At 57.6% G+C, this 24,166-nt stretch overlaps 1 protein-coding gene across 2 annotated transcripts in view; it reads right to left on the bottom strand.

Annotated features, from left to right (window-relative positions):
* Positions 1-8,896, bottom strand: part of PLXNA1 (plexin A1) — a 59,772-nt gene extending 50,876 nt beyond the window's left edge. For both annotated transcript variants that reach the window (XM_037803391.1, XM_037803383.1), the window contains exons 1-3: positions 8,852-8,896; positions 2,065-3,322; positions 32-214 (exon numbers count right to left, since the gene is read on the bottom strand). In XM_037803391.1, coding sequence (XP_037659319.1) covers positions 32-214; positions 2,065-3,300 — 1,419 coding nt within the window. In that variant the 5' untranslated portion in view covers positions 3,301-3,322; positions 8,852-8,896. The remainder of the gene's footprint in view (positions 1-31; positions 215-2,064; positions 3,323-8,851) is intronic.
* Between the last annotated feature and the right edge of the window lie 15,270 nt (positions 8,897-24,166).

Genomic DNA, 24,166 nt, shown 5'->3' on the forward strand with positions numbered 1-24,166 from the left:
GCCCGGCCCGGCCCCGCTCGGCAGGCCTCACCTTGCGGATGCGGCCGCTGCGAGTGCCGGCGAACACCACAGTGCGGCCGCGGTAGTTGTAGGCGGCCACGGCAGTCAGGCCGTCGTCCTTGTCCACAAAGAGTGGCGTGCCCTCGATGGTGACCGTGCCCCCCAGCGGCTGGTTGAAGTCCTGCCCACAGAAGTCGTCGTCGATCTGCAGGGGCTAGAGAGGGAAGGGCAGAGGGTGAGACCCCCAGGAACCCCCCTGTCCGCCCTGGGGCCTGAGGCCAAAGTGTGGGGACTCATGGCCAGGACGCAAGGAAGGCTGGGAGGTCAGCATGTTTGGTAGGGGGTAGGGGGTGGCAGGGGGTGCCCCAGCTTCAGGGGTGGCCTGGACACTCCTTGGCGTCCCCATTGGACAGATGGAGAAACCGAGGCTCCACGAGGCCTGTGTACCAGTTGTGGGGGAAGGGGCATCTCTCGTGGACCCACTTGCACAGGGCCCCCCCGGCCCAGCCCTTGGAGTGGCAGAAAAAGAGCGATCAGCTCTCGTCCCCCAGAGGAGACGGTCCAGGGGGGTGTTGAGAGAGGGAGCGAGCAGCTCCCCAGGCCTCAGGCCCCAGGACTAGCTGGGTGGCAGGACGGAGCAGGGACAGCCTGGAGCGGCCTGCAGGCCCTGGGTAGGGGGCTGAGAGAGGGGCTGGGAGAAGAGATGGGGCAGCCGCCGACGGGGCATGGGGAGGATGTATTTAGGACAGGAGAGGACCAGTCACCCATAAAAAGCAGAGGAAGGGATCTGGCCGAAAAGAAATGACTGAATACAGGAAAGCAGACAGGTAATCGATAGCGCAGAGTTCCTGAGAAGAGAAGGGGAGGACGACACCAGGGAGGATGGGCACCGCAAGTGGGGGATGAGGGTGGCAGTGGGTGGGAGAGGGCATGGCTCTGGCTCCCCTGTGCAGCAGGCAGGTGCCCCGAGGAGACAGATGGACAAGGGGCCAGGGAGGTGAGGCCGGAGCTGGAGTGGGGGCATTCCGGAGCAGGTGAAGAGGGCTGGGGAGAAAGCAGGGAAGGTGACACATGGCACAAAGTAGGGAGAAGAGCCCCCAGGCAGGACCTGAGCCCAGAACGCACAGGAGGAGGGAGCAGGGAATGCCAGGCCCTGCAGCTGAGGACAGCATGTGGCAGACTGGCCACCAGCCCTCCGAGCCTCGGTTTCTCCAGCTGCGAGCCGGTGACAGAACACTGGTCTTGAAAGGCCAACGGGAGGATGAGCGAGATGCTGGGGAAGGAGGGCGGAAGGGACCCTCACTGTCCCATGTAGATGAACCAGCATCCCTCGGTCCCGATTCAGAGGCAGGAGCACCAAGGCGGACCGGGGACGGGCATCCCAGGGCCCACCCAGTGTGGCCCGGGGCGGGAAGAGCCGAGCAGCCAAAAGCCTCTGGAGTCCGGCTCTCTGCTCATGGCCTTGAACAAGCCGCTCACCCTCTGCACCTCGGGGTGTTTGCTGATGAAATGGGGGTTCCCACTGCCTGAGGTGCTGGGCCAGGCCTGGCACCTCGTTGGTGCCTAGAAACCAGGGTTGCCTGTTGCGAGCTGCCGCACACCCTGCGGGCATCAGGGCCAGCCTTGGGGGAGGGACGGGCCCGTGGTGGGCACAGCCAGGGCAAAACAACCCTTTCCTCCCCGAGCCTCTCACCGTGCTCTATGGCCTAGGGACAGCCCCGCCTTCCTCAAAATGACCAGATGGGGTCGGCAAGCTCCACTGCAGTAGCTGCCCTGGCCAACATGCCCTGGGGAGATAAATTCCAGAAGGTTCCAAGTGGGTGTGCCTTGTGTCCCCTTTTGTAAAGGAAGCAGGACGGACTCAGGGCCGAGAGCAGACTCCGAGGCCCAGCACGGGCTCTCCGTGGCTCGGGCATCATGGCAGCACACACCCCATGGAGCAGTGGGCAGGGACCGAGCAGGGCCTGGCACACGGCGAGCCGCCTGGGCCTGCTGTCTGCCTGGCAGCTGAGGACAGGGAGTGTCCCAGCTGGGAGCCCAGGGCAGGGGCTGCCCCCGACTCACCGAGTTGATGCAGCCCAGCTCCTTGTTGAGCAGCCAGGGCAGGGAGAGCTTGCCCTCGCCGCGGTAGCAGGACTGGATGCGCTCCTTGATCTTCTCCTTGATGGCCTTGAGCGTGAAGAGGCACAACACGGACTCCTTGGGGGGCTTGACGCGGTTCTTCTGGCCCTGGGCGAACACGGTGAACAGCACGTCCTCGTCCTCGGCGAGACCCAGCTGGCGGGCCATGCTGCGGCCGGCCCGGCTCAGGTAGGCGTCCTGCACCAGGCGGTACTCGACGCCGGCCTGCTCGCAGCCGATGGGGAACTCCACGTACGAGTAGAACTTGGGGTCGTCCACGCAGAGCCGCACGATCTTGGAGGTGAAGAAGTGCTCGCCGGCGGCGTCGGGCGAGGTCAGCTGCGTGTCCAGCTGCAGCGTGAGGTAGTAGACGAACTGCTCGCTGCGGAAGCTGTACACGTAGTAGATGTCGAAGGCCGGGAACTTGGAGAGCGTGTCCGACGGGATCTTGAGCTGCGACGACACGAACTCGTCCTGGTACACGAAGCCGAACATGTCGGCGTCCTCCTCGTTGGCCATGAGCCGGCGGCTCGACAGCGTGGGGAAGTACTCGGACTTGCCATCAATGGGTGTGCCCACGAAGAGCTTGGCCTGGCCCTGGCCCGGCGGCCCGCCGATCAGCACGCCCGCCATGCTGCCCGCCTCGCGCACGCTCGACAGGTAGTGCTCCTTGCGGTGGTGCGGCTCGCCCAGCTTGAAGAGGTCGTCCAGCCGCAGGAACTGGCAGATGCCCTGGGAGGCACTGCCACAGGCCAGCAGGCGGTTGGCGGCGTAGTCCAGCAGCAGCAGCTTGTTGACGTTGTCGGTGCTGCCCAGGCCGTGCGGGCAGGACTGCACGCTGGGCGGTGGGTAGCACTTCTCGTTGTCCTCCACGGGGCCCGTCACGTGGGCCCGCAGCAGCGTCAGGTTCCCCGCCAGCTTGTAGATGCGGTTGACGGCGCCCACGTACACCTCACCCGTCTGCTCGTGCACCACCAGGTGGGTCAGGCCCCAGTCGCTGGCCGTGAAAGTGCGGAAGGCAGGCTGCGGGCCCCTGCCCTGCCCAGCCGCGCCCACCCCCAGGCTGCCCCCCAGCCTCAGCAGCAGCAGCAGCAGGAGCGCCAGTGGGCGCCAGGGGGGCAGCGGCATGGCGGGCCGGGGCTGCAGGCCGAGGCGCTTGGGTCCTGGGGGGACGTGCATCACGGGGCTGGGAGCCTCAGCCCTGGGGGGACACGAGAGGAGAGAGTGAGCGAGTGGGCACGGAGGTTGGGCCCAAGCACACACTGCCTGGCTGGCTGGGCATGCAACTGGGCATCTGCAAGCTCTCGGTGGGTTGCAGGCTGCCCTGGAGTCTCCGAGAACTGTGACCCCCACAGGTGGGCCCCAAGCCTGCCCAGCAAGGGCCCAGGAAGGCAGAGAATCAGGCATGGGGAGCAGAAGATGGTGACCCGGGCTCTGGGGACTAGACTGTACCCCCCGCTGCCAGGCCACTGCCCCCAACCCAAGGCCTTGCTCAAGGGAGCAAGCTCCAGCACCAGCTCTGCCCTACCCTGGGGATCCCATGCTCAGGAAGGGGAGCGTGACGACTTCTTCACCCAAAGCTGCTGGGGACAAGCTCCACCCCATCACCCTGCAGAAGCTGCCACGCTCCTCCGACCTCCTTACCTTCACCCACCCAGGCCCCCACCCAGACGGCTGCCCCCTTGCAGGAAGGCCCGCAGCCCCAGCCAGCCCTTCCTGGGTGCCAGGAGGGTGTCGAGGCCCATGCATCTGTGGGTAACTGCAGGGCGGGTACGTGGGTACCCACGGCCTAGAAGAGCCCCCGCCCACCTGTGGCCCCTGGCTGGGCCCTTTCTGCAGAGCGGGTTTCATGGTAGGAGCAATCAGTGTCTCAGTCTCCCTTTCCCCATGAGGCACCTGTTGTCTTCTGAACCTCCTCTCCATCCCTTGTGCCTGTCTGCCAAGCCGCCCCCCAGGCTGCACCCCTGATCCTGGTGGGGTCTAACCTTACTCCTCCACTGCAGACTGAGGACCCCGAGGCTCTGTTCCCACACAGGTGGCACCCCCCAGAGAGGGCAAGGCCCACGGCCCCAGCCCTGCAGCTGACTGCTGGCTGATCCCAGGCCCTGCCCTCCACGGAACGAACCAAAAGCCAAGGCCGGCCTGTGACACCCACCCCCGGGCCCCCCTACCTGGGCTCTCGGCTGCTCTTCCTGCCCCTTCAAGCTCGCCACTGGCCTCCCACCCCACTCCAAAGAAGAAGGAATTCCTCAAAAGGGAAGGCGGTGATTAAAATGGGAAATGTCACACTGCATATGTGTCACTGCAATTTCTTAAAATGAAGACAACAAAAAAAGGGGACAAGGGGGCTCTCTTGCCCTATACCCCCTCAGCTGTGGCCACCTCCCCGTTCCCCAGGCCCCATGCCCTAAGTATGCGCCAGGCCCACAAGGCCCCTCCTGGCACAGGGAGTCACCTTACCCACCCCCCTGGCCCCACCACCACCCCCCTGGGCATCTATTTCTCCCCCTCACCTCCTAGGGTGAATTTATTCTCAGGGCCCATGGGGTTCCCTCCTAAATCTATACTAAATGTTCCTCCCTCACCTTTGTCTCCCCCTTGCCCAGCTCCCAGCCTCCACCACCGTCACCCACGGATAGACAGAGGCCTTCCGTAAGCCTGGGCAGCCCACCGCCGTGACAGTCGCCCTCGACTCAGGTCCGACCTGCGCAGTCTGGGCTTCCCGCTGTGTGTCGCCGGACAAGGCCCAGCAGTCTCTGAATGGAGCCTCTTGTCTTGCGCCTATGGGACAGGCCCATTCTCTCCCCATCCCAGGCTGCCCCTCTACCCTGCTGCCCCTCGACCTGGACTGCCCTTCTCTCTTCTGTCCAGTCCCCCCCACCCATGCACCTGCTTAGGTCCTAGCTCAGGTGTCTCCCCTGACAACTTTTTCCTTGTGGCCCAATGCTCACTAATGATGGTTATTTTTAAACTTATTGTTCCCAGACACTCTTCTCTCTAGAAGGGGAGCCCCAGGAGAGAGGGGCCTGGTTCTGTATACTTTGCTACTGTATCTCCAAAGCCAAGCCCAAGACCCAGTAGGGCTGGGGAAAGGAAAGCAGGACGGAAGGAAGGGAGGGAGGGAGGGATAACCGGGGTGGACAGTCAGGGCTGGGCGGAGCAGGCCTGTTCCCTCACCTTGTCCCCACTCCCCCAGCCTCTTGGCCCAGGATACACCCAGGGTGGGCCTACTGCCCAGGTGGGGAGACCAAAACCCAGGGAAGTGAGGGGCCGTGGCCACCTTCCCCGCCCACACATCTCCCCAGGGACCCCCACGGGCCGCCAGACACCGGGAGAGGAGCCCCGGGCCTTCCTGGCTCAAGGGCCCAAGGCAGAAAGCACAGAGCAAGGAGCCGGGGCGACAGCGCCTGGCAGAGGCAGCAGGGCCGGGACTGAGTGCCGGGAGTCTGTGAACTCCTGAGAAAACATGAATCACTCACCGTTTATCAGTTCAGAGCAGGCCTGCAATTACCAGGGGCTGGGTTCTCCCCTCCTCTGGGATAATTATACCCATCTTAATGCAATTACAGGGCCCACGTTTTATAGTCAACAGGAGGGACCCAGCTGAGGAAGGCTGCATCCGAACTGGGGCCTGGCCCCGGGCCCACCCTCCAAAAGAGGCTGCCGGAAGGTTCTGCCCAGGCGCATGGGGCTGCCAGCCAGGGAAGGGCTAAGGCCATGATGCTCACCAGCTCATTAGGGCCAATGAAGACCCTGGGGTCACACCCCTACCTTAGAGATGCAGGGCCCAGGGCTCAGACAGACCCTGGGCCACTCAAACTGGTGGTGGCCCAGCAGGTACTGGAACCCGTGCTTCTCCACAGAGACCCAGTCGGCCAGCCTGCTGGGGCTCACCCCCACCCCCCACCCCAGGCACAAATGCAGTCATTCCAAAGCTGGGCCTGGGGGCTGGGGGCTGGGAGCATCACCAGATAGATGCTTGGAGGCTCGGTGGGACCCAAGGTGGCCACTCTGGGGTCTGGGCAGGTTGGCTCCCCGGGGAGAGGCAGGAGGGCTCGCCACCTGTTCTGGAAAGGGCCGGGCACCCTGGGAGATGCTGGTGGTGGGTAGGGCAGCCTGGGTGGGCGAACAGCATGAGGGAGGGAAGGCCCAGGGCCCAGGAGCCCGCTGGACTTGGCATGGACAGGGAGGCGTGAGTACGCCGGCAGCTTCTAGCAATGGATGGAGAGGCTAGTGCCGGAGACCCAGGAGGCAGAGCCAGACCCAGGGAGAAGCTGAGCCGGGGCTGGGTGTGCTGATTTGTGGGTTACAGGCTAGAAGGAGAGATGGGGGGGGGGGGCACAGAGGATTCCACTCCTGGAGATGGTGGGCCCAGCCATCCAGTGGAGCGTGGAGAGAGCAAGGCCCCCTTTTGCTGTCCCCTGGCCCTGGCTGACCGCACCACCGCTCCTTCTCGCCCTCTTTGAGAAACAAAGACCCTCAGCACCCTCTTCACTGAGGGGGAAGCCCCCTCCCCACATCTCTGGGTTTGAACCCTTCTGGATCTCAGAGAAGCTGGGTTGGGGGGTGGGTGACAGAGAGGATATTGCCATCCTGCCCAGTGGCACCTGCAAAACCAAAGAGGGGCCTGCCCGCTTGGCTCTGTACTAGCATTCCAGGAAACGGGGCAGGAGAGAGGACCAGGCAGGTGGTTCCAAGCTGCCTGCGCTCCCAGCCAGGCGAGCCCCCTGGGATGAGCATCTGGGCTTTTGACTCCCACTCCTCAGAAAGAGTGCCCACCGTTCAGCCTGCCCGCTCAGCCCCTCTCCTCCTGGTCTGTCATCTAAAGCTGCTCCAGGTACAGGGACCACTCTAGTGAGGGCTCAAAACCTGTGGGCCGTGAGCTGGGGATGCCAGGGCCCCCATGCCAGCAGAGGAAGCCGGCTGCTTTGTCCACGGGCCGCCTCCTCATCTGTCCCTCCCTCCCCCATCCCCCGAACGCACCTCAGCCACCACCGAGCGGCTGTGCCAGCCTCATCCTCAAAGCCAGTCCCTCATCCACGCTGTTCCCTCTGCCCGAAACGCCCTTCCCGGCCCTCACTGAGCCCCTTCCCAGGCAAACCAGAAGCGCCGCCCTGAAGCAGAGCCACCGGTTTGCATCCCTGTGTCTGCTATGGGGCTAAGGGCGCCTCAAGGGCTGGGCGTCCCTGATGCCAGCACGTGCCTCTCCTGCACACCCCAAAGCAGCAGGCGGGCCTGGGGTCCTGGAAAAATCTCCTCAGGGCCCAAGAAGCAAAGACTGAGCCCCAACCCCGCCCAGGCACCAAAGGGGTGTATCGATGGCAGCCCAAAGCTGCAGTAAACCAAGAAAGGAGCAGAGGCACCTGTCCACAAGCCTGATCCCCCTTTCTTTCAAGGGGCGTGGCCCCAGCACCCCACAGTTGAGCCCCAGACTCTAAGCAGCCTTCCCCAATGCCTCAGTCAGGGGCTCAGAGCCACTCCCAGCCCTCCTCACCCCTCTTTTCAGGGCTGCATATGGCATCTCGCAGAGGGCAGAGGGGCTTCCCAGGTGTCCCCCGCTCCCCCTTTTCCGAGGCAACCCCGAATCAGCCCAGCCGCCTCCAACCGCAGCTGACACCAGACCCGGCCACTGTCCAGGAAGCAATCGGAAGCCTTCGAGGGAAGCAGAGCTTCCCGAGGGCTGACCCTGGGGAGGCCCTGCAGGAGGCAGCCCGAGGAGGCCCGAACCCCGGCAGCCGGCACCGCCTCCTCTCGCGCCTGGAGACGCAGCACCGCCGGGACCCGGGGTGCACCCAGTCGCCCCACCTCCTAGCACCCACCGCAAAAAACGAGGTGGGGGCAGGGGTCGGTCTCCAGCAAGGGGCCCGAACTTCCACCTGATGCCCGGAGGACTGGTCGAGGCCGGCAGGGCCGGGCAGCCCCGAGCCCGATCTCCTGCCCGGGCCCCTGCAGCCCTGCCCGGGCGGCCACCCGCAGCCTGGCTCGGGCCTGCCCACCCCCGGCCCCTCGCTGGCGACGGGATGCCCGAGCCCTCGGGTCCGGCCGCCAGCTCGGGTCTGGGGATCCGCAGGGGCCCCTCCCGGCGGAGCCGCCAGCAAACTTTTCCTCTCCTGCCTTGGAGGAGGGAGCAGCTCGCGTCCTCCCCACCACCAGTGCCACCCGCGCGCCCCCCGGGGCGCTGCCCGGGCAGAGCTCGGCGGGGCCGGGGCCGGGGCCGCGGCCGGGTCGGGCCGAGAGCAGGGGACCGGTAGAAGCCGGCGGTGCTCGGCCAGGGGGTGGCCGCAATCCCGGCCCGGCTCCTGGGCCCGGGCCGCGCCGGCGAGGGCACCGCACCAGCGCACCTCGGGCGCCGCAGCCGCACGGCCGCGCCGGGACCCACGCGGGGCGCACCCCGGGGCCGCCGAGCCGCAGGGCCCGCCGACCCCCAGCGCACCGAGCCCCGGCCACGCCGCCGCCCGCGCGCGCACACACACCCCTGCCCGCCCCCGACCCACGCGAGGCGGCCGCAGCCCGGGCCGGGTCCGAGGGGCGCCGGGGGTGGCCGGGATCCGAGGGCGCCTGCCGAACCCCCCCCCACACCCGCGTCCCGGGAGCCCCGCGCCCCCGCCGGACGCAGCCCGGATCCCTTTCTTCCAGCGGCCGCCCCCCGCCCGCGGGAGCCCCGGCCCGCCCGGCCCCTCCGGCCCCCTCCGGCCGCCGCGCCGCGGGGAAAAGTTGGGTCGGTACTCACGGGCTGCCCCGGGGCTCGCCCCGCCGCCGGCCATCGCCGCGCCCCGCCGCCGCCGCCCGCCCCGCCCCGGGGCCGCCGAAGCCGCCCAGGCCGCCCAGGCCGCCCCAGGCCGCCGAGGCCGAGGCCGAGGCCGCCGCGCCCGGGCTCCGCTGCGTTTCCGCGCGCCGCCGCTGCCCAGCATGAATGGGGCGCGCCGAGGCGCCGCGCGGGGATGCGAGGGAGCGCCAGCCTCGCTCTCGCCGCCCGCGGAGCGCCGCGCCGCGCGCATGCGCCGCCTTGAGGGCCGGGGAGGGGGGGCGGGGACGGGGGCGGGGCCGCCGGCCGCCTCCAGAGGGCGCTCTGCCCTGCGCTGAGCGCGCGGCCGGGCCCACCGCGGCCGCCTTCAAAGGGCGATGGCAGCCGCCCGCCTTAAGCCGTGCGGCGCCCGAGGTCGCGGCGGGGACGTCCCTGGGAGCCCCCCACCACGGCCCGGGCGAACCTCGGCCCCCTTCCCACCGGGGACTGGGCCTGGCCTCTGGTCCCCTCCATTCTCGCAAGAATAAACTGAGGCTCGGGGAGGGCAAGCGACCTGCCCCGGCTCGCACAGGGCTTGGCTTCCCGTCCCGGAGAGCTCGAGGTGCCTGCTCCGAGCGCCTGCACCTGTCAAGTGGGAAGGGGCGCCCCCTGCAGGCCGGTATCCGCGACCCCCCTGCGGGCCCGGGGGTGGGCAGCGCCTGCGCTGATGGGGACGCGACTTGAGATGGAAGGTCCCCGCCCAGGATCCTGAGACGACGCGCCCGGCCAGCTCTGGCGCACGGGAGGCCTGTGCGCCCCGACGCCTTTGTGCGCGGCCCCGGGTAAGCAGCGGGACGGCAGGCGTCCGTCACGCCTGTGGCTGCAGCAGTGCATCCCGAGGCTCGCCACCAAAAGGCAGGGGGCGTCGGGGAAGGTCTCGGCGCGGGGATGTGGAGAGCTGGAGGTGACCAGGCTAAAGGGAGGCCAGGGTGGAGGGAGTGTGAGGAATTACAGGGGTAAACAGAAAAAGAAGGGCCAGGAAGCCTTGTGAGGGGTGAGGAAACGCTCACAAGTCAGGGCTGGGCTTCCAAATGTGGCCTGAGATCAGCGGGAGCCTTAGAGGGTTTGTGGGGTGTGGTTTTTGCTGTGTGGGAAACATGTCATACCCACAGGAGCCTAAAAGTGTCCAGTTTACAGACTGATAAGGAACCGCCAGAACCCACCACCAAGTTAAGAAAGAGAAGAGGGTGAAGAACTTATCAGCAGGGCAGTTCACAAGGGATGGTACCAGTTGACCCTCTCCAGGGTAAAGTGCAAGAAGCCCTGCTGCCCCACATCCTTGTCACCACTTGGAATTGTCAGTCTTTAGTTTTTGCCAACCTGGTGGGTATCGACTGGTTTTTCCCATGCCCCTGAATGAGGGTGAGCATCTTTTTCACGAGTTATGTTTATTATTTTATTTACTACAGTGCCGACCCTGAACCAGGCTTTGCTACTTTTTACAGATGGGGAAACTGAGGCCAATCAGGTGAAGGGACTGGCCCACGTTCCCCAGCTGGTGGTCAGCAGAGCCGAGAAGATAACCCAGGCAATCTAGCAAACCAGAACCATGGTCTTTCCTTCCTCCTGGACTTCTGAATCATGCTTGCCTGGGGCGGATCCTGGCTTGGCTGGTTAATGGGGAGCAAGTCCCACCTGCTCCCTGAGCCTTGTTTTCCTCATCTGTAAAATGGACGTTAGACACCCCCTCACAGAGCTGTGCGGAGGATGCCGTGAGGACATAAGCGTGATCACCCCAGCCAGGCCTTAGAGGACATTCATCCTGGCTCTTCTCCGTGTCACCTCTGCTTGCTGCTCCAAGAGGGCACCCTGTCTCCTTCCCACCCCACCCCCACCTCTTTAGCCTGCTCCTGCTCAGTCTCCTTTGCCAACTTGTTAGGGGCAGGCACTCCTCGAGGCTCTTCATGCTCTGTGCTCTCCGGTCCCCAGCTCTGCCAGCCCAGGCCTCTCCTTTGAGGCCCAGCCCCATATGTTCCATTTCCTCTGCAGTCGAAATCCAACCCCCAGTTAGCCCTGCCTACTGCCCATCATCCCCACCTCCATGAAGGGTGCCACATCCACCCAGTTGCCAAGCCAGGACTCTCAGGGGTCTTCCTGGACCACCTTCTCCCTCCTCCCACATTCCGGACATTGTCTGGTCCTGTCAATTCTTCCCGCAAAACTTATTCCAGACTTCACCACTTCCCCTGTCTCCATCTGTTGCTACCACTGTTTTGACTCTCACCTGAGCTTCTCCCATCAGGACTCACTTCCTCTCTGCTTTGCCTACTTCTACTTATTGCCTTTCAGTACACTGTCCAAAGGACAGCCAGCAAGATCTCTTCAACTTGAGGATCTGATTCTGTAACCTCTTATTAGAGCCCTCCAAGAATCCCTACCTCACATCCTGCACAACCATCCATATCGCAGGTGGACCGAGGGGCCAGGTGTGATAAAGAAAATGGTAAGACTTTAGAAGACAGTAGAGCAACTTACCTTTGCAACCTCAGGCTAGATAAGGACTTCTTAAACAACACATAAAAAAACAAACAGACAAATAAAGGAACATGTTGATCAATTTACATGAAAATGAGGAATTTTTATTCATTAAAGTTACAAAAGAGGAAGTAACAAGAGAAGGCACGCATCTAGGGAAAGATCTTATAACACATATAATTGACAGATGAGTCGTATCCAAATGTATGAAGAACTCCCAAATTATCAGTAAAGAAAAGGCAACAATCCAATAGAAAAATGGGGGACAGACCCCGACAGGCACTTTGTTGGAGAGAAATGGCAGAAGAAATAATTGGTGCTTATGAGCTGAGTGATTGCAGATTCCTGTGTCCCAGTGCAGATGGAGGGGTGGCTTGACCCAAATGCCACTGAAAAGTGACAGGGCTGGGATTTGAACCAGGTTGTGGCATCAGCGCCCCTCACACCACATCACACCGAAGGGAAATGAGTCAGCAGGGCTGATTGGGCTCGTCTCTGGGCTTCCTCTGCGGGTTTCACTTGTGTTTGCCTGATGAGCTCTGAGCCCAGTGGGGTCTGCTGGACAGTCTAGAACAATTCCTGGGAACATGGTTCCATGCAGTACCTTCAATTGTCCCCACCAGTGAGCACCTCCAGGGGCCATTTCTGCATTTTTGTGACTCAGAGCTTTCTGCAAAATTAGATGTATCGATGCCTTCCTTCCCTCCTCAAGGCAAGGTCCCCTGGAAGGAACAGAGAGGGTCCATCCTAGTGTGTCCCCAATCCTTTTCTGGGGATGACCCACTGACCCCTGGTGCCCAGGCTCCAAGCTCTTGCTGTCCATCCCCCTCATATCCAATCCTGGAGCTCCCATTCCCACTCACTTTTAAACCTATTCCTCATCTCCTCCACTCCTGCCACCTTCCGCCCAGAAGACTTGGACCTTGTCTCCATCTTCCAGCTTCCACTCTGCCCCTTCCCCAGTGCCACGAGGCAGCCCGGAGGGACCTCTGAGAGTGGGTTGCCACTCCCCTGCCCAGACCCCCTCCCCAACCTAGGGGCTTCTTTTAACATAGGAAACAACTTCCACACTCTGCACTGGGTCCAAGGCCTAGGCAGGCTGTGTGCAGATGCACACGCACACACACACGAACACAACAGGCACTCACGTGTACACACTCATGCACACAGAGGCAATCACGTGCACACACATGCACACTCACCCATACTCCCATGCGTGCACATGCATGTGCATGCACACATGCACACTCGTATGCATGCACTCACATGAACACATGCAGTCACACACATGCACACACATACACTAGAGCACACACATCCCTATGCACACGCACACATGCGCTCACACACACCGTCACTCTTCTGACCTCGTTTCCCACCTCTCCCCCCTGGGCACACTAAGCCCATCCTCCCCACATTGCCTGCTATACTTTCACCCACTCCTGGGAGACCCTGGGTGAGCCGGCCCCTCCCTGCAGCCTCCCTTGGTGCCCACTCCATGTCTCCACTTAGTTCCTGGCCCTTGTACCTGCAGGGGGTCAGGGGTCTGCTGCACCCTGACTTGTCCCTGTGCTGGGGCATGGCTGTGGCATGGCAGGTAGGGGGGGTGCACCCTGGTGTATCTTGAGGGAATAACAACCACTGGCATTTAGTGAGCACTTGGTGCTGAGCCAGGCATGGGTCCCCAGGGGCCATGGATCACCAGGAGGCCACTGGAGGCAGGACACAGGGCCAGGATGCAGTGGCCGTCACCTTCTGAGAAGACCACTCTGGCCCCTGGGTGGAGAAGGGAGATGGGGAGATGAAAACAATGCCAATGGGGAGGGGGTGGGCAGAGACCCCCTCCCTCAACCCTGAGGCTTCTACCTGGTCCTCCCTAAGCAAGAGGGGGCAGGCAGCCCTGCTCCCCTCCTCCCAGCTCCCCTCTCCCCACCCTCACCATGTCAGCCAGGGGCTGTTGGTTACAAAGGATAGAAACTCACCTGGGGTCAAGCCCCAAGGGGCCTTATAAGCTCAGGTGGGCGGCAGCTCAGGCCTGGCTGGATCTCCGGGCATGAGCTGGGTTGCCGGGCCCTGCCTGCATTTCCTACAGGGCTCTGCACACAGGTCCTTCTCCATGTGGTGACCTCGGCAGCTCCCAGCTTTTCTTCCCCAAGGAGATTCCCAGAGTGGCACCTGGATGAACTGGCCTGGATGGTGTGGCCACCTGGAATCAATTGCTGCAGCTGTAAGGTGGGCTTTGTCCCTTAGCCAGAGCCAGGGGGTGGGATCAGGGAAGCAGTTCTCCCAAAGAAAATTCAGGCGCAGTTATCAAAATGAGGGGTCCTGGGTGTAGGGCAGGCAGAGTCCCCCAGATGCTCAGTCCCCCAGATGCTCAGAAACTTTCGCACCCCAGGTCAGGGTGCTGGGCCTATCCCACACTGACTGAGAGCTCAGAAGCACAAGGTGCTGCTCTGAACACTTACCCAAAGGGACTCCTTTATGAGTGGATTCCTCTAGGGTCTGCATTTTACACATCTGCACCCCGAGGCACAGACAAGCAAGGTGACTTGCCTAAGGCCCCTAGGTGGGCAGTGGCAGAGCCCGGATTAGATAGCAGGCAGTGTGGCCCCTCTGCCTGCCCTCAGCCTGCTGCACGCTGCTGTGTGGCTCAGCAGGACAAAGAGAGGGGACACCTGCATTCAGGACCCCTTGCAATTGGGCCCAGGAACCTGTCCCACCTGTGTCTCTTCTCATGTGCCCAGTGCCCTTGCCATAATGACATCCTTGCTCCAAGGACATCTTTCCCCATGCTCTCCTGGCCATCACCTGTCAGCTTTCAAGGCCCAAGCTGCTACTCCCTTCCTCCAGGAAGCCATTCTGACTGCCCAGGCTACCCACTGTGCCCCTCGCCCACTCCACCTCCCTGTCCCTCTCGGTCCAAGCTTTGACCCTTCCAGGCTCATGTCTGTCACCACCCCTACCCTGTCTCAAAGTTACAACCAAGCCACTGTCAGCAGGACACCGCACAAAAGACATAGAAGCAGAGCCACCCTGACCCTTCCCCAAACACTCCCCAGTTGCAGCTGGAGGGGCTTAGCATTGCCCAGTCCTGGGGTTGCAAACTCAGATGACTTCAGGCGTCAAGTAGTTGCTGGATTTAAACAGTGGAACAGGCTGAATCTAAGACGCAGCTTGAGATGGAGACAGTGACGAGCTGGGCAGCACTCTGGGGCCTCCTGGACGTGGTGTAGGCCGTGTGGGAGTGGGACTGAGCCAGGGATTGCAAACTGGAGTCCTGCTGGCCAAATTGGTCTTGCAAGCCTGCCTTGTTTGTACTCAACAAATTTTAAAAATATAAATGCTTCCCCATAGAGCATGTGCTCCCCGTCTTCCTGTAAATCTGTAATTATCTCACAATAAAAAGGTGTTTTTTTGTTTGTTTGTTTTTTAATTACTGCCTGTTGCTTTCACACAAGGCCCAAGTCTGCTGCTGGCATTAACTCTTGGGGCTGAGCTTTCCAGGACCCCATGTGTCCAGGGGGAGCTGGACGAGGCGGGGGGTCCAGGCCACATGGTGGGATGGTTCTCAGGAAATCTTGCGGGTAGCCCTCAGCAGAGGGAATGCCTCTGCCCCCCACCCCCACCCCATATACCCTGACTCTGGCTTAGAGCCAATGACATCTTCAGAGAAACCCCGATTCCCTGCCATAAAATGCACACCAACCAGGCTTGATGCCATTTTCTCCATTTTAGGTTCATTACAGTACTAACCTCCCTGGCATTTTCTCACTCATTTAGCTGTTTATCATTCATCACCCCCAGAATGGAAGCTCCATGCAGCCAGGGGCCTTATCATTCTTGTCACATGCACAGTGCTAAATGCAATGGAGATATTCTATATGGGTGTATAGGATGTATTTGCTATCTGTGCTGCATAACAAACCACCCTAAAATTTAATGGCTTAAAACAACAACCATTTCTTATCTCTCAAGGTTTGGGTGGAGGAATTTGGAGAGGGCATGGCTGGGAAGGCTTGTCCCTGACCCATAATGCCTGACATTTCTGCTGGGAGGCTTGAAGGCTGCATCTGGAAGCTTCTAAAGGCTGGTTCACTCACACATCTGTTGCCTGGGCTGGAAGGACTCAGTGGGGACTCGGGCTTCTGGGGCAACCCTCTGTGGCTTTTGCATGTGGTTTTTCTGGGGAAGCTGAGTGCTCCCAAGAGGTGTGTCCTGAGTAGAGAGGCAAGGGTGGGGGAGTGGGGGGGTTGGGAGAGTGAGTGAGCTCCCAAAGTTCCAAAACCTCACTTCCACCATACTGCCCAGTTGGAGCAGTAATGAGCCCACCCTGTTCCAGAGAGGACAGAGCACATGTCCTGACCCTTTCTGAGCAGAACATGTGGGAAGGGATCCACACTGGAGAGGCAATCTTTGGAAAACACAATCTGCCACATGACAGGAAGGAAGGGAGGAGGGAGGGAATCACAGGGCCTGAGCTGCCACCATTCTATCCCAGGCCCACCCCCAGAGAGCCCTTGCAGAAGCCTCTGCCATGCAGCCTTCTTGGTGGCCGTCCATTGCCCACCAGATCAGGGTGGTTCGGTACAAGGGTGGGGAGTGGAGATGAAAGAGGAAGTCGTAGCTTCTGGGGAGTCTTTCCAAACTCTGCGTTTTCCCCCTCTGCTGCATGCCTCCTGGGCAATCCCTTCCCCTTGGGGTGGGAATGGCCGCTGCTGCACCTGGGGTTTCCAAGAAACCACAGGCTTTAAGGCAGAACACCTGGGTCTGGTCCTTCCTGGACATTTCCGTCCCTTTTCTGCAGCATCAGGGAGAGCCAGCAAACAGGAGGGCCTGACCTATGCCGAGCCTGAAGCACTCCAGCCTTAAGCACTTGGCGGCCAGCTGACAACTTTTCTCCTAAGGTGGCTTGTTGAGTCCTCGCAGCCACCTAGCGTGGAGATGGGGAAACCGAGGCACAGAGAAGCAAAGTGACTTGCCCAAGGGGTCAGGATAAGCAAGCTGCAGACCTCTGTGGGAGCCACCCCAAGACCCTGCAAACCCCCACCCCTGGCCTTGCCTCTCTCCTTCCCCTCCTCCCTTTTCCCCTCCCCCACACTTCCTCATAGGGAATCTTTGTGATTTCCCTAATTTACCGTGAGCTTTGCATGTGATGTTTGCTCCTTGTTTTGGAGACACTTCCTCCCCAAATTTGGCCTTAGTGACCTTACCGGGCAGCCGGCCCCACTGCAGGCTCCTCCTTTTCTGGGAAGCCTGCGCTGAAGCAGCCTCCTACCCACCCAGCCAGGGTCAGGAGTAGCCTCTATGTCAGGCCATGGCGATGTGTTCCTGGGCCTGCCTCTCCACTGGAGCAGAGTGGATGCCTCAAAGAGGCAGGGCACACTAGCTTCCCCTGCCCAGTCTGGGGGCTGGGCTCCTCAGGGAACCTGTGAGGGGTGGGTGATGCTCTATGCTCACCCATCTCTCCTGGGAGACCCCTGGCCTTGACAAGCAGGGGACATAACTAGCCATGCAGCCACCCTTTCCCGGGCATCTGCTTGGCCAGAACAGGACCCTGCAGGGAGAGGGGAAAACAGGACAGCAGGGCAGGTGAGTGCCAGGTGATTAGAACCCAAGCCCACCTGGCTCCAAGCTCCACTCACTGGAAACCCCTTCCATGGCAAGCAGAGACAAACATCGGGGGTGACAGTCCAAGTATTTAACAACCAAAGTGGACACTACGACATATATGGGCAGCACAGGTGCATGGTGCCTGCAAACTGGCCTTAACAAAATCCAGCTTCACTTCATCAAAAAGGACATTTACCAACTCACATCTCTAAGAAGTCCAAGATTGTCTGCCTTCAGGCATGGCTGTATCCAGGGCTCCAACAATGTCATCAGGCATCTAGCTCTTGGTGCCGCCTTCCCATCCCCATTCTCAGGGGTGCCCCCCACTCGAACTGTTGGCCAAAATGGCCCCTGGACCTATTGGAGTCCCAAGACTGACTAACCACAGTGGCCACTACATAGGAAACTACAAGAGATGTTCCCCTAATAATGAACAACTTATTGGATGGGGGCGGGAGAGAGAAAGAGAGTGAGAGAGTGGGTGGGGGGAGGAGAGAGAGAGAGAGAGAGAGAGAGAGAGAGAGAGAGAGAGAGAGAGACCGAGACCCAAGCAGTGCATGAAAGGATACACAAAAAAGCCAGCCCCCGCTCCAGACTCTGTTTCCATTTAGTTGGCCACTGTTACCAGTTTCTCTGTCCTTGTGGAGATATTATACACTGCTGCAACAAATGCACACACAATTGGACACTGTTGCCTCTCTCTTTTCTCAAAACATGCAAACAATCTATTCCACACTAAACCTTTTTTTTTTTCTCTTATAGATAGATTTTTGGAGATCATTCCACAAGTGTTACCTTGAGAACTTTCTCTCTCTCTCTCCCTCTCCCACTCCCCACCTCTATCTCTGTTTCTCTCCCTCCCTCCTTCTCTCTCCTTTCTTCACTTTCTTTTTTCTGTCTCCTCTCCTTTCCTTCCACCCTCCCTCCTTCCTTTCTTATTTTATTTACATAAAATTCAGTGCACACTAAGAGTCTCCCCTAGAGAACCTCTTTGTTGCTCAGATGTGGCTCTCTCTAAGCCCACTCGGCAGGTGAACTCATTCCCTCCCTCCTACGTGGGACCTGACTCCCAGGGGTGTAAATCTCCCTGGCAACATGGGACATGACTCCCAGGGTTGAGCCTGGATCTGGCATCGTGGGATTGAGAACATCTTCTTGACCAAAAGGGGAAAGCAAAATGAAACAAAATAAAGTTTCAGTGACTGAGAGATTTCAAGTGTAGTTGAGAGTCACTCTGGAGGGCATTCTTATACATTATATAGATACCCCTTTTTAGGTTTTCATGCATTTGAATAGCTAGAAGGAAATACCTGCAACTGTCAAACTGTAACCCAGTAGCCTTTATTATTGTAGACAATTGTATAACTATGTAGCTTACACTGAGTAACTATGTGAGAGCAAAAACCTGGTGGCTCACACTCCCTTTATCCAGTATATGGACAGATGAGTAGAAAAATGGGGACAAAAAATAAATGAAAAATAGGGTGGAATGGGGGGATAGAACGTGTTTTTTTATTTATTTATTTTTATTTCTTTTGGAATAAGGAAAATGTTCAAAAATTGATTTTGTTGATGAATGCACAACTATATTATGGTACTGTGAACAATTGATTGTACACTGTGGGTGATGGTAGGGTATGTGAATATACCTCAATAAAACTGTATTAAAAAATTCAGTGCACAAATCTTAACCATATAATTGGAGGCATTTTTATGCATGTATATATACATGAGCAGCCACCACTAAAATGAAAATAGAGAGTATTTCCAGCCCCCCTGAATACTCCTTCTCTCCACCCCAGTTATAACCCTCACCTGACTGATCACTGTAGATTGGTTTGGTCTGTCTTTGAACTTGACATAAATGGACTCCTCAAGGATTGTGACGGGCACGGCCCCGGGTGACCCAGTGAGCCACGCCCTGGTATAATCTCCTCTCCTCAAGTGCAGGTGGACTCTGTGACCTGCTTCCAACCAGGAGTATATGACACTGTCACTGTCACATCATGTTTTGCAGGCCTCTGCTTGAGCAGCCTGGAGGGAGAGACTCCCCTTGCTGGCCTCGAAGAAGGCAGCTGCCACCTTGGGAGAGGGCCTGGGAGGAGACCGTGTGACAGAGGACCGTGGGTGGCCTCCAGTTGACAGCTGGCAAGAAAACAGGCCCCAATTTCGACTGCTGCAAAGGAATGAATTCTACCAATGGTCACATGGGCTTGGGAGGGGGCCCCGAGCTCCAGAAAGCATTGCAGCCCTGCCAACTCCTTGAATGCACCCTTCTGAGACCTTGGGCAGAGGACCCAGCTTGGCTAGACCCAGACTCCTGAGTCACGGAAACTGGGAGATGATAAATGTGTGTTGTTGACCAGTAAATTCATGGTAATTTGCTATATAGCACAGAAAACTAACACAAGCGTGAACTCTTCTGTCTCTGGCTTCCTTCATTCCACATTAGGTTGTTCTTTTTCATCACTGTGTAGTATTTCATTGCCTGGATAGACAATTCTACTTTCCAAGGGCATTTGGGTCATTTCACCTTTTGCTTATTCCAAATAAAGTTGTATGGGCAGCTGTACTAATTAGAGGACATACATACTCAATCTCTTGGGCATCTACACAGGAGTAAAATGGCTGAGTCACAGGGTAAGTGTATGTTTAACTTTATAAGGAACTGCCAAACTATTTTCCAAAGTAGCTGAATCATTTGATTCTCCCAACAGCAGTGTATAAGAATCCCAGTGTCATTCCAGGCTCATTGTCACCAACACCTGATATTGTCAGTCCTTTGCATTTCAGCCATTGGATGAGTATGTACAGTAAGTCCTGTGGTTTTCTTTTGCATTTCTGTGATGAGTCATAATGGTGTGGAATGTTTTTTCATGTGCTTATTGGCTTCCCCTCAGGAGTTTCTGTTATTACTTTGTTAGTTCCTGCGTAATTTAGTATTGACCCTTAAGCCCTGAAGAATTTGGATGTTACTGGAACTACAGGGAAAGAGAAACTCTCTTTATAAGGCAAGAGTTGCTTGGGCATCTCATTGAGCCCAAGAGTAATGATAACACAGAGAAAAACAGAGCTATGAGATATAAGGGGAGAGACTGGGTCCCAATAACTTTAAGCCCCTGAATCCAGCCACACCTGAAGATTACCCCTGGACTTTTCATCACATGAGCCAATATACATTTTTTGCTTAAGCCAGTTTGTGACTTGTGGCTGACGGGGCCTTTATTGGTGCAGGGCCTGAGTGTGTCTTTCTCTGAATTTCTCTGGATGCCCAGTGGTCATCAGAGGCAGGCCAGAAATTCTCAAGGCCCGTCAAGCTCCAGAAAGGAAGTGGAAGGGTGGAGGGGAGTCCTCAGAATCCCAGGTTCCTAGCCATCCCTCTTTGCTGCTGGTCTGCAATCCCACTTCATTACTAAGTGTGTTTTGAGGCTTAATAACCACGTAATTGGCTCATCCATTCCACAGTCAAACCTCGGCAAATACGTTTTTCATAATTAGTTGATGTTTGTTTAACAGGAATAACGGGCCCATTAAATTTAAAGAGGCAGGTTATCAGGTATGAAGAGGTGTGTTTTTTCCTTAAGAGTGCCCTGGATTTGGCAGGGTAGGTTTTAGGGCCGGGGAGATTGGGGTATGGAAAACCCCCAGGAATCCCAAGGAATCTGGAAGCACAGATGTATCCTGTTGTCACAGGAAACGGAAACCACCCCCACCACCCCCAACTCCTGGATCTGCCCATCTTCCCCTACTTTTTCTCAATGATGTCATATCCTACATAATTTATCTTTTCAATCCTCTTTGTTGTCTGCACCCCGTACTAAACTCCAAGCTCCTTGAGGGCAGGGATTTTCCCCTCTCTTTTGCTCACTGGTGTATTTCCAAGTGCTTAGAAGTAAGCATTCCATGCAAATGTTTGTTGGGTGCAAAAAAAAAAAATGAACTAATGGGAATGGAGACTCCTCTTGCTGCCTTCCCAGTGGCCTCTGGGGGGAGGGGTCTCCCTCCTGGGTCACTTTGGGACTCCCTGCATTGTCCCTCCCCTCACTTGCCCTTCTCAGCAGGACACATTGCCCTCACTGCCCCCAGTTTAGCATGTAAGACAAGCACTTTATGCAAGGAGATCCCAAATTCTGTCCAGAGGTTGAACATTAGGGCCCAAATACCACTGACTAGCTTGGAAGAGAAGGACCCTTCCCTGCCGTGGCCCAGGGGCCTGGGCTATGGAAAGTGTCTCCCACCAAGGGCATTCAGGAGCCATCTGGCCCAGAGGCTAATTTTTCCAAACAATGTGAGATTTGTTTAAGGTCAGTTTAGAACATAAACTACAATTATAAAAAAAAAAAAGAAAACAGGACACATTTGTAATCCTCTCCCCCAGAGAAAAGCACTGCAACACCTTGGTGTATATCCCTCTTGGGCCTTTTCTCTGTGTGTGCTTATGTTTTTACATGTGCACAGATAATACTTTTCATACTAAGAATGGGCAGTATGGGATATGCTACTTATTTTCTTAAAATACAGTGTACAGAATTCCGTTAATGAATATACCCCCATATAAACATTCCCAATGCACAGGGCTCTCTTATGGAAGTATCATCTCTTATCTTAATGCATCCCCCACTGCTGGGCATTTAGGTTGTTCCCAATGTTTTGCCACTGTGGTAAACATTATTCTAAACCAAGCAGTCACTTCACTTGGCCAGCTCTGGCTCAGCCATCTGATCTTGGTGCATGCCTCCCTTCCTCAAAAAAGCCACAGATTCCTGACCCCACAGCCTGGCTGTTCCGGTGGCTTCTCGGTGGCATCACCACAACAGATTTCCGATGTCTATCCTTCCTGCTGAATATAAGCCTAAGAGGGGATGGACCAGGCATTACCATTGTTTTGGCAGGAGCTAGCATGTATTAATCATCATGGTGTATTAGTTGGTTGGGTTTTTTGGAGAGGCAGGCTGGGATGGTGATGCCCTGCAGGACGTTGATGAGGGAGAGCTCTTGGTGCCAGCACTTAGGTGGTAGGGAAGGAAGCAGGAATGGGCAGGGGAGAGGCCAGGCTGCAAAGTGGACCTCAGCCAAGCTCTCTGGGTGGGAGGGCTCTTCCAAGTTGCTCCAGTTTGGGGCAAGGGAGCCAGGTCTTTCTACAGTTCTCCCACCCCCTCAACCAGCCCTTGGATGCAGTGCCCCTCCTGCCCACCCACCCCTGGGGGCCGTGACCTTGGGTGAGGTGGCTCTCTTCAGCCAGGGCACTTCTTTGAGGGACAAGACTTACAGTCCAGGGCTGTTTGCTGGCAGCATCCCAGTAGCTGGAGGAACCAACCTTGAGTCCTGAAGGGGGATCTTGGCACACACTTACTGAGTGCTAATTCCCCATAACAGGGAGTTCATGCACATCTTCTCATTCTGTAACTACAATCTTAGGAGATGGCTATTAGTACTGTCCCCATTTTACAGATGAGGCCTTGGTGGCTTGGAGAGGTTCAATAACTGCTCAAGGTCACCCAGTGGAGCTTGGGCTCAGAGCTGGAGGGTTTTGGCTCTGACACCATACTGCCCCATCAGGCACTCTGGGACTGGGCTTGAACGAAGGAAGGTGACACTGAGCAAACGTCAGCGTAAACATCCCAGAACAGTTACTGCACACGTCATGGCTTTCTTAGGAACCAATTCTTGGGAGAATTGCTGGGCAAAGGGCATACACACTCCAAAATCTCCAGTGATGACTGTGGATTTGCCTATTTCTTCTTTCCACTCTACCAGTTTTGCCTTATCTGTTTTGATGCCCTCATGTGAGGTGCACATGCTTTTAAGATTGTTACATCTTCCTGATGAGGTGACCCCTTTAGGATTTGCAATGTCCTTCTTTGTTGCTTGTAATGCTACCTCGTCTTCAAGTCTACTTTGGTGTTAAGCACTCCAGCTTTCTTAGAGTTTGCAAGGTGTATCCTTTTCTAGCCTTTTACTTTCAGCCAACTTGTGCCCTCATAACCAAAGTGATACCTCTTGTAAACAGCCTATAGTTCGGTTTCAGGGGAGAGGTTCTTTGCCTGCTTGCTTTATTTTGGTTTTCTGTGAATGTGCACGCTTTTTAAAGGCTTTTGATATATTTCACCAAATTTGTCCTCTCAGGCGGCCTCAGAGATTCAGGCTCCCACTGCGGAGGGGCAGTGCAAGGCCCTCTTTCTATGTCTGCTGTACTCACTTGGCCCTTTTACTGCCTCTGGTGCAACAGCCACTTACTCCCTTGCCCTGCTCTGGCCACCACTCCCACCCAGGACCCACCTTCTGCAGTGATTCTGGGTGTCCACAGGCTTGTGTGCATTTGGGGAAAGGAGGGATGACAGGCGGCCAAACAGGGTCAGGCTGGTGTCCACTGGCTGACACAGGCTGGGGTTGCATCTTCCAATGTGCACCAACCGGCATCTCGCAGCCTCTATGGGCACTGAAGCCTGATGCTGACCTTGGCTTGGGCATTACTGAACCTCCCCTGGCTGACGAGGATGTTGGAATTAATGATGTTCCTATGATGTTTGGTCAGGGGCTACCCTCCCCATGTGAGGAGCCAGACTGGGGAAAGGTGGCAGGGCCGGCCCCTCACCTGGCTCCCTGGAGCCAGGCTGTGGAGACTCTGGATGTCTCTGAGCCCCGTCCAGCACACAGCCAGATGCCTGCCTCCAAGAGCAGGCACAGAGGCAGGACTGAGCGTGAGGGCCCTGAAGTCAGGCTGCCCAAAGCCCAGCTTGGCCTCTTCCTCACTGTGTGATCTTGGGCAAGTTGCTTAACCTCTATGTGCCACCATTTCCTCGCCATAAAATGGAGATAATAACAGCAGCAACTACTCCACAGGGTTGCTATGGAGTAGACTTTAAATGAGTTAATATTTACAAAAGGCTTGGTGTACTACCTGGCATGTCGTAAACATCCAGTAAATGTTAGGTTTCGTTATCGGTACCATCACGTGCAAGCTGCCGCTACCTGCCAACACTAGCTGTAAATGCACACACTGGCATGCTTGCACCCATCATTTACACCCAGTTGCTCGTGCCTCTCTGAGCACAGCTCTACGCATGCAGGCAGGTGACGCGGGAGTGCTTCTTGCTGGCCTGTGTGCTGCTCCTGGGCCTTTCCCTTCGATCCCTACCTCTGCAGCAGAACAAACCCTGCAGGCTGCAGCTCCCA

Source organism: Choloepus didactylus, chromosome 1 (assembly GCF_015220235.1).
Source record: "Choloepus didactylus isolate mChoDid1 chromosome 1, mChoDid1.pri, whole genome shotgun sequence".
In the NCBI taxonomy this organism is placed as follows: Eukaryota; Metazoa; Chordata; class Mammalia; order Pilosa; family Megalonychidae; genus Choloepus; species Choloepus didactylus.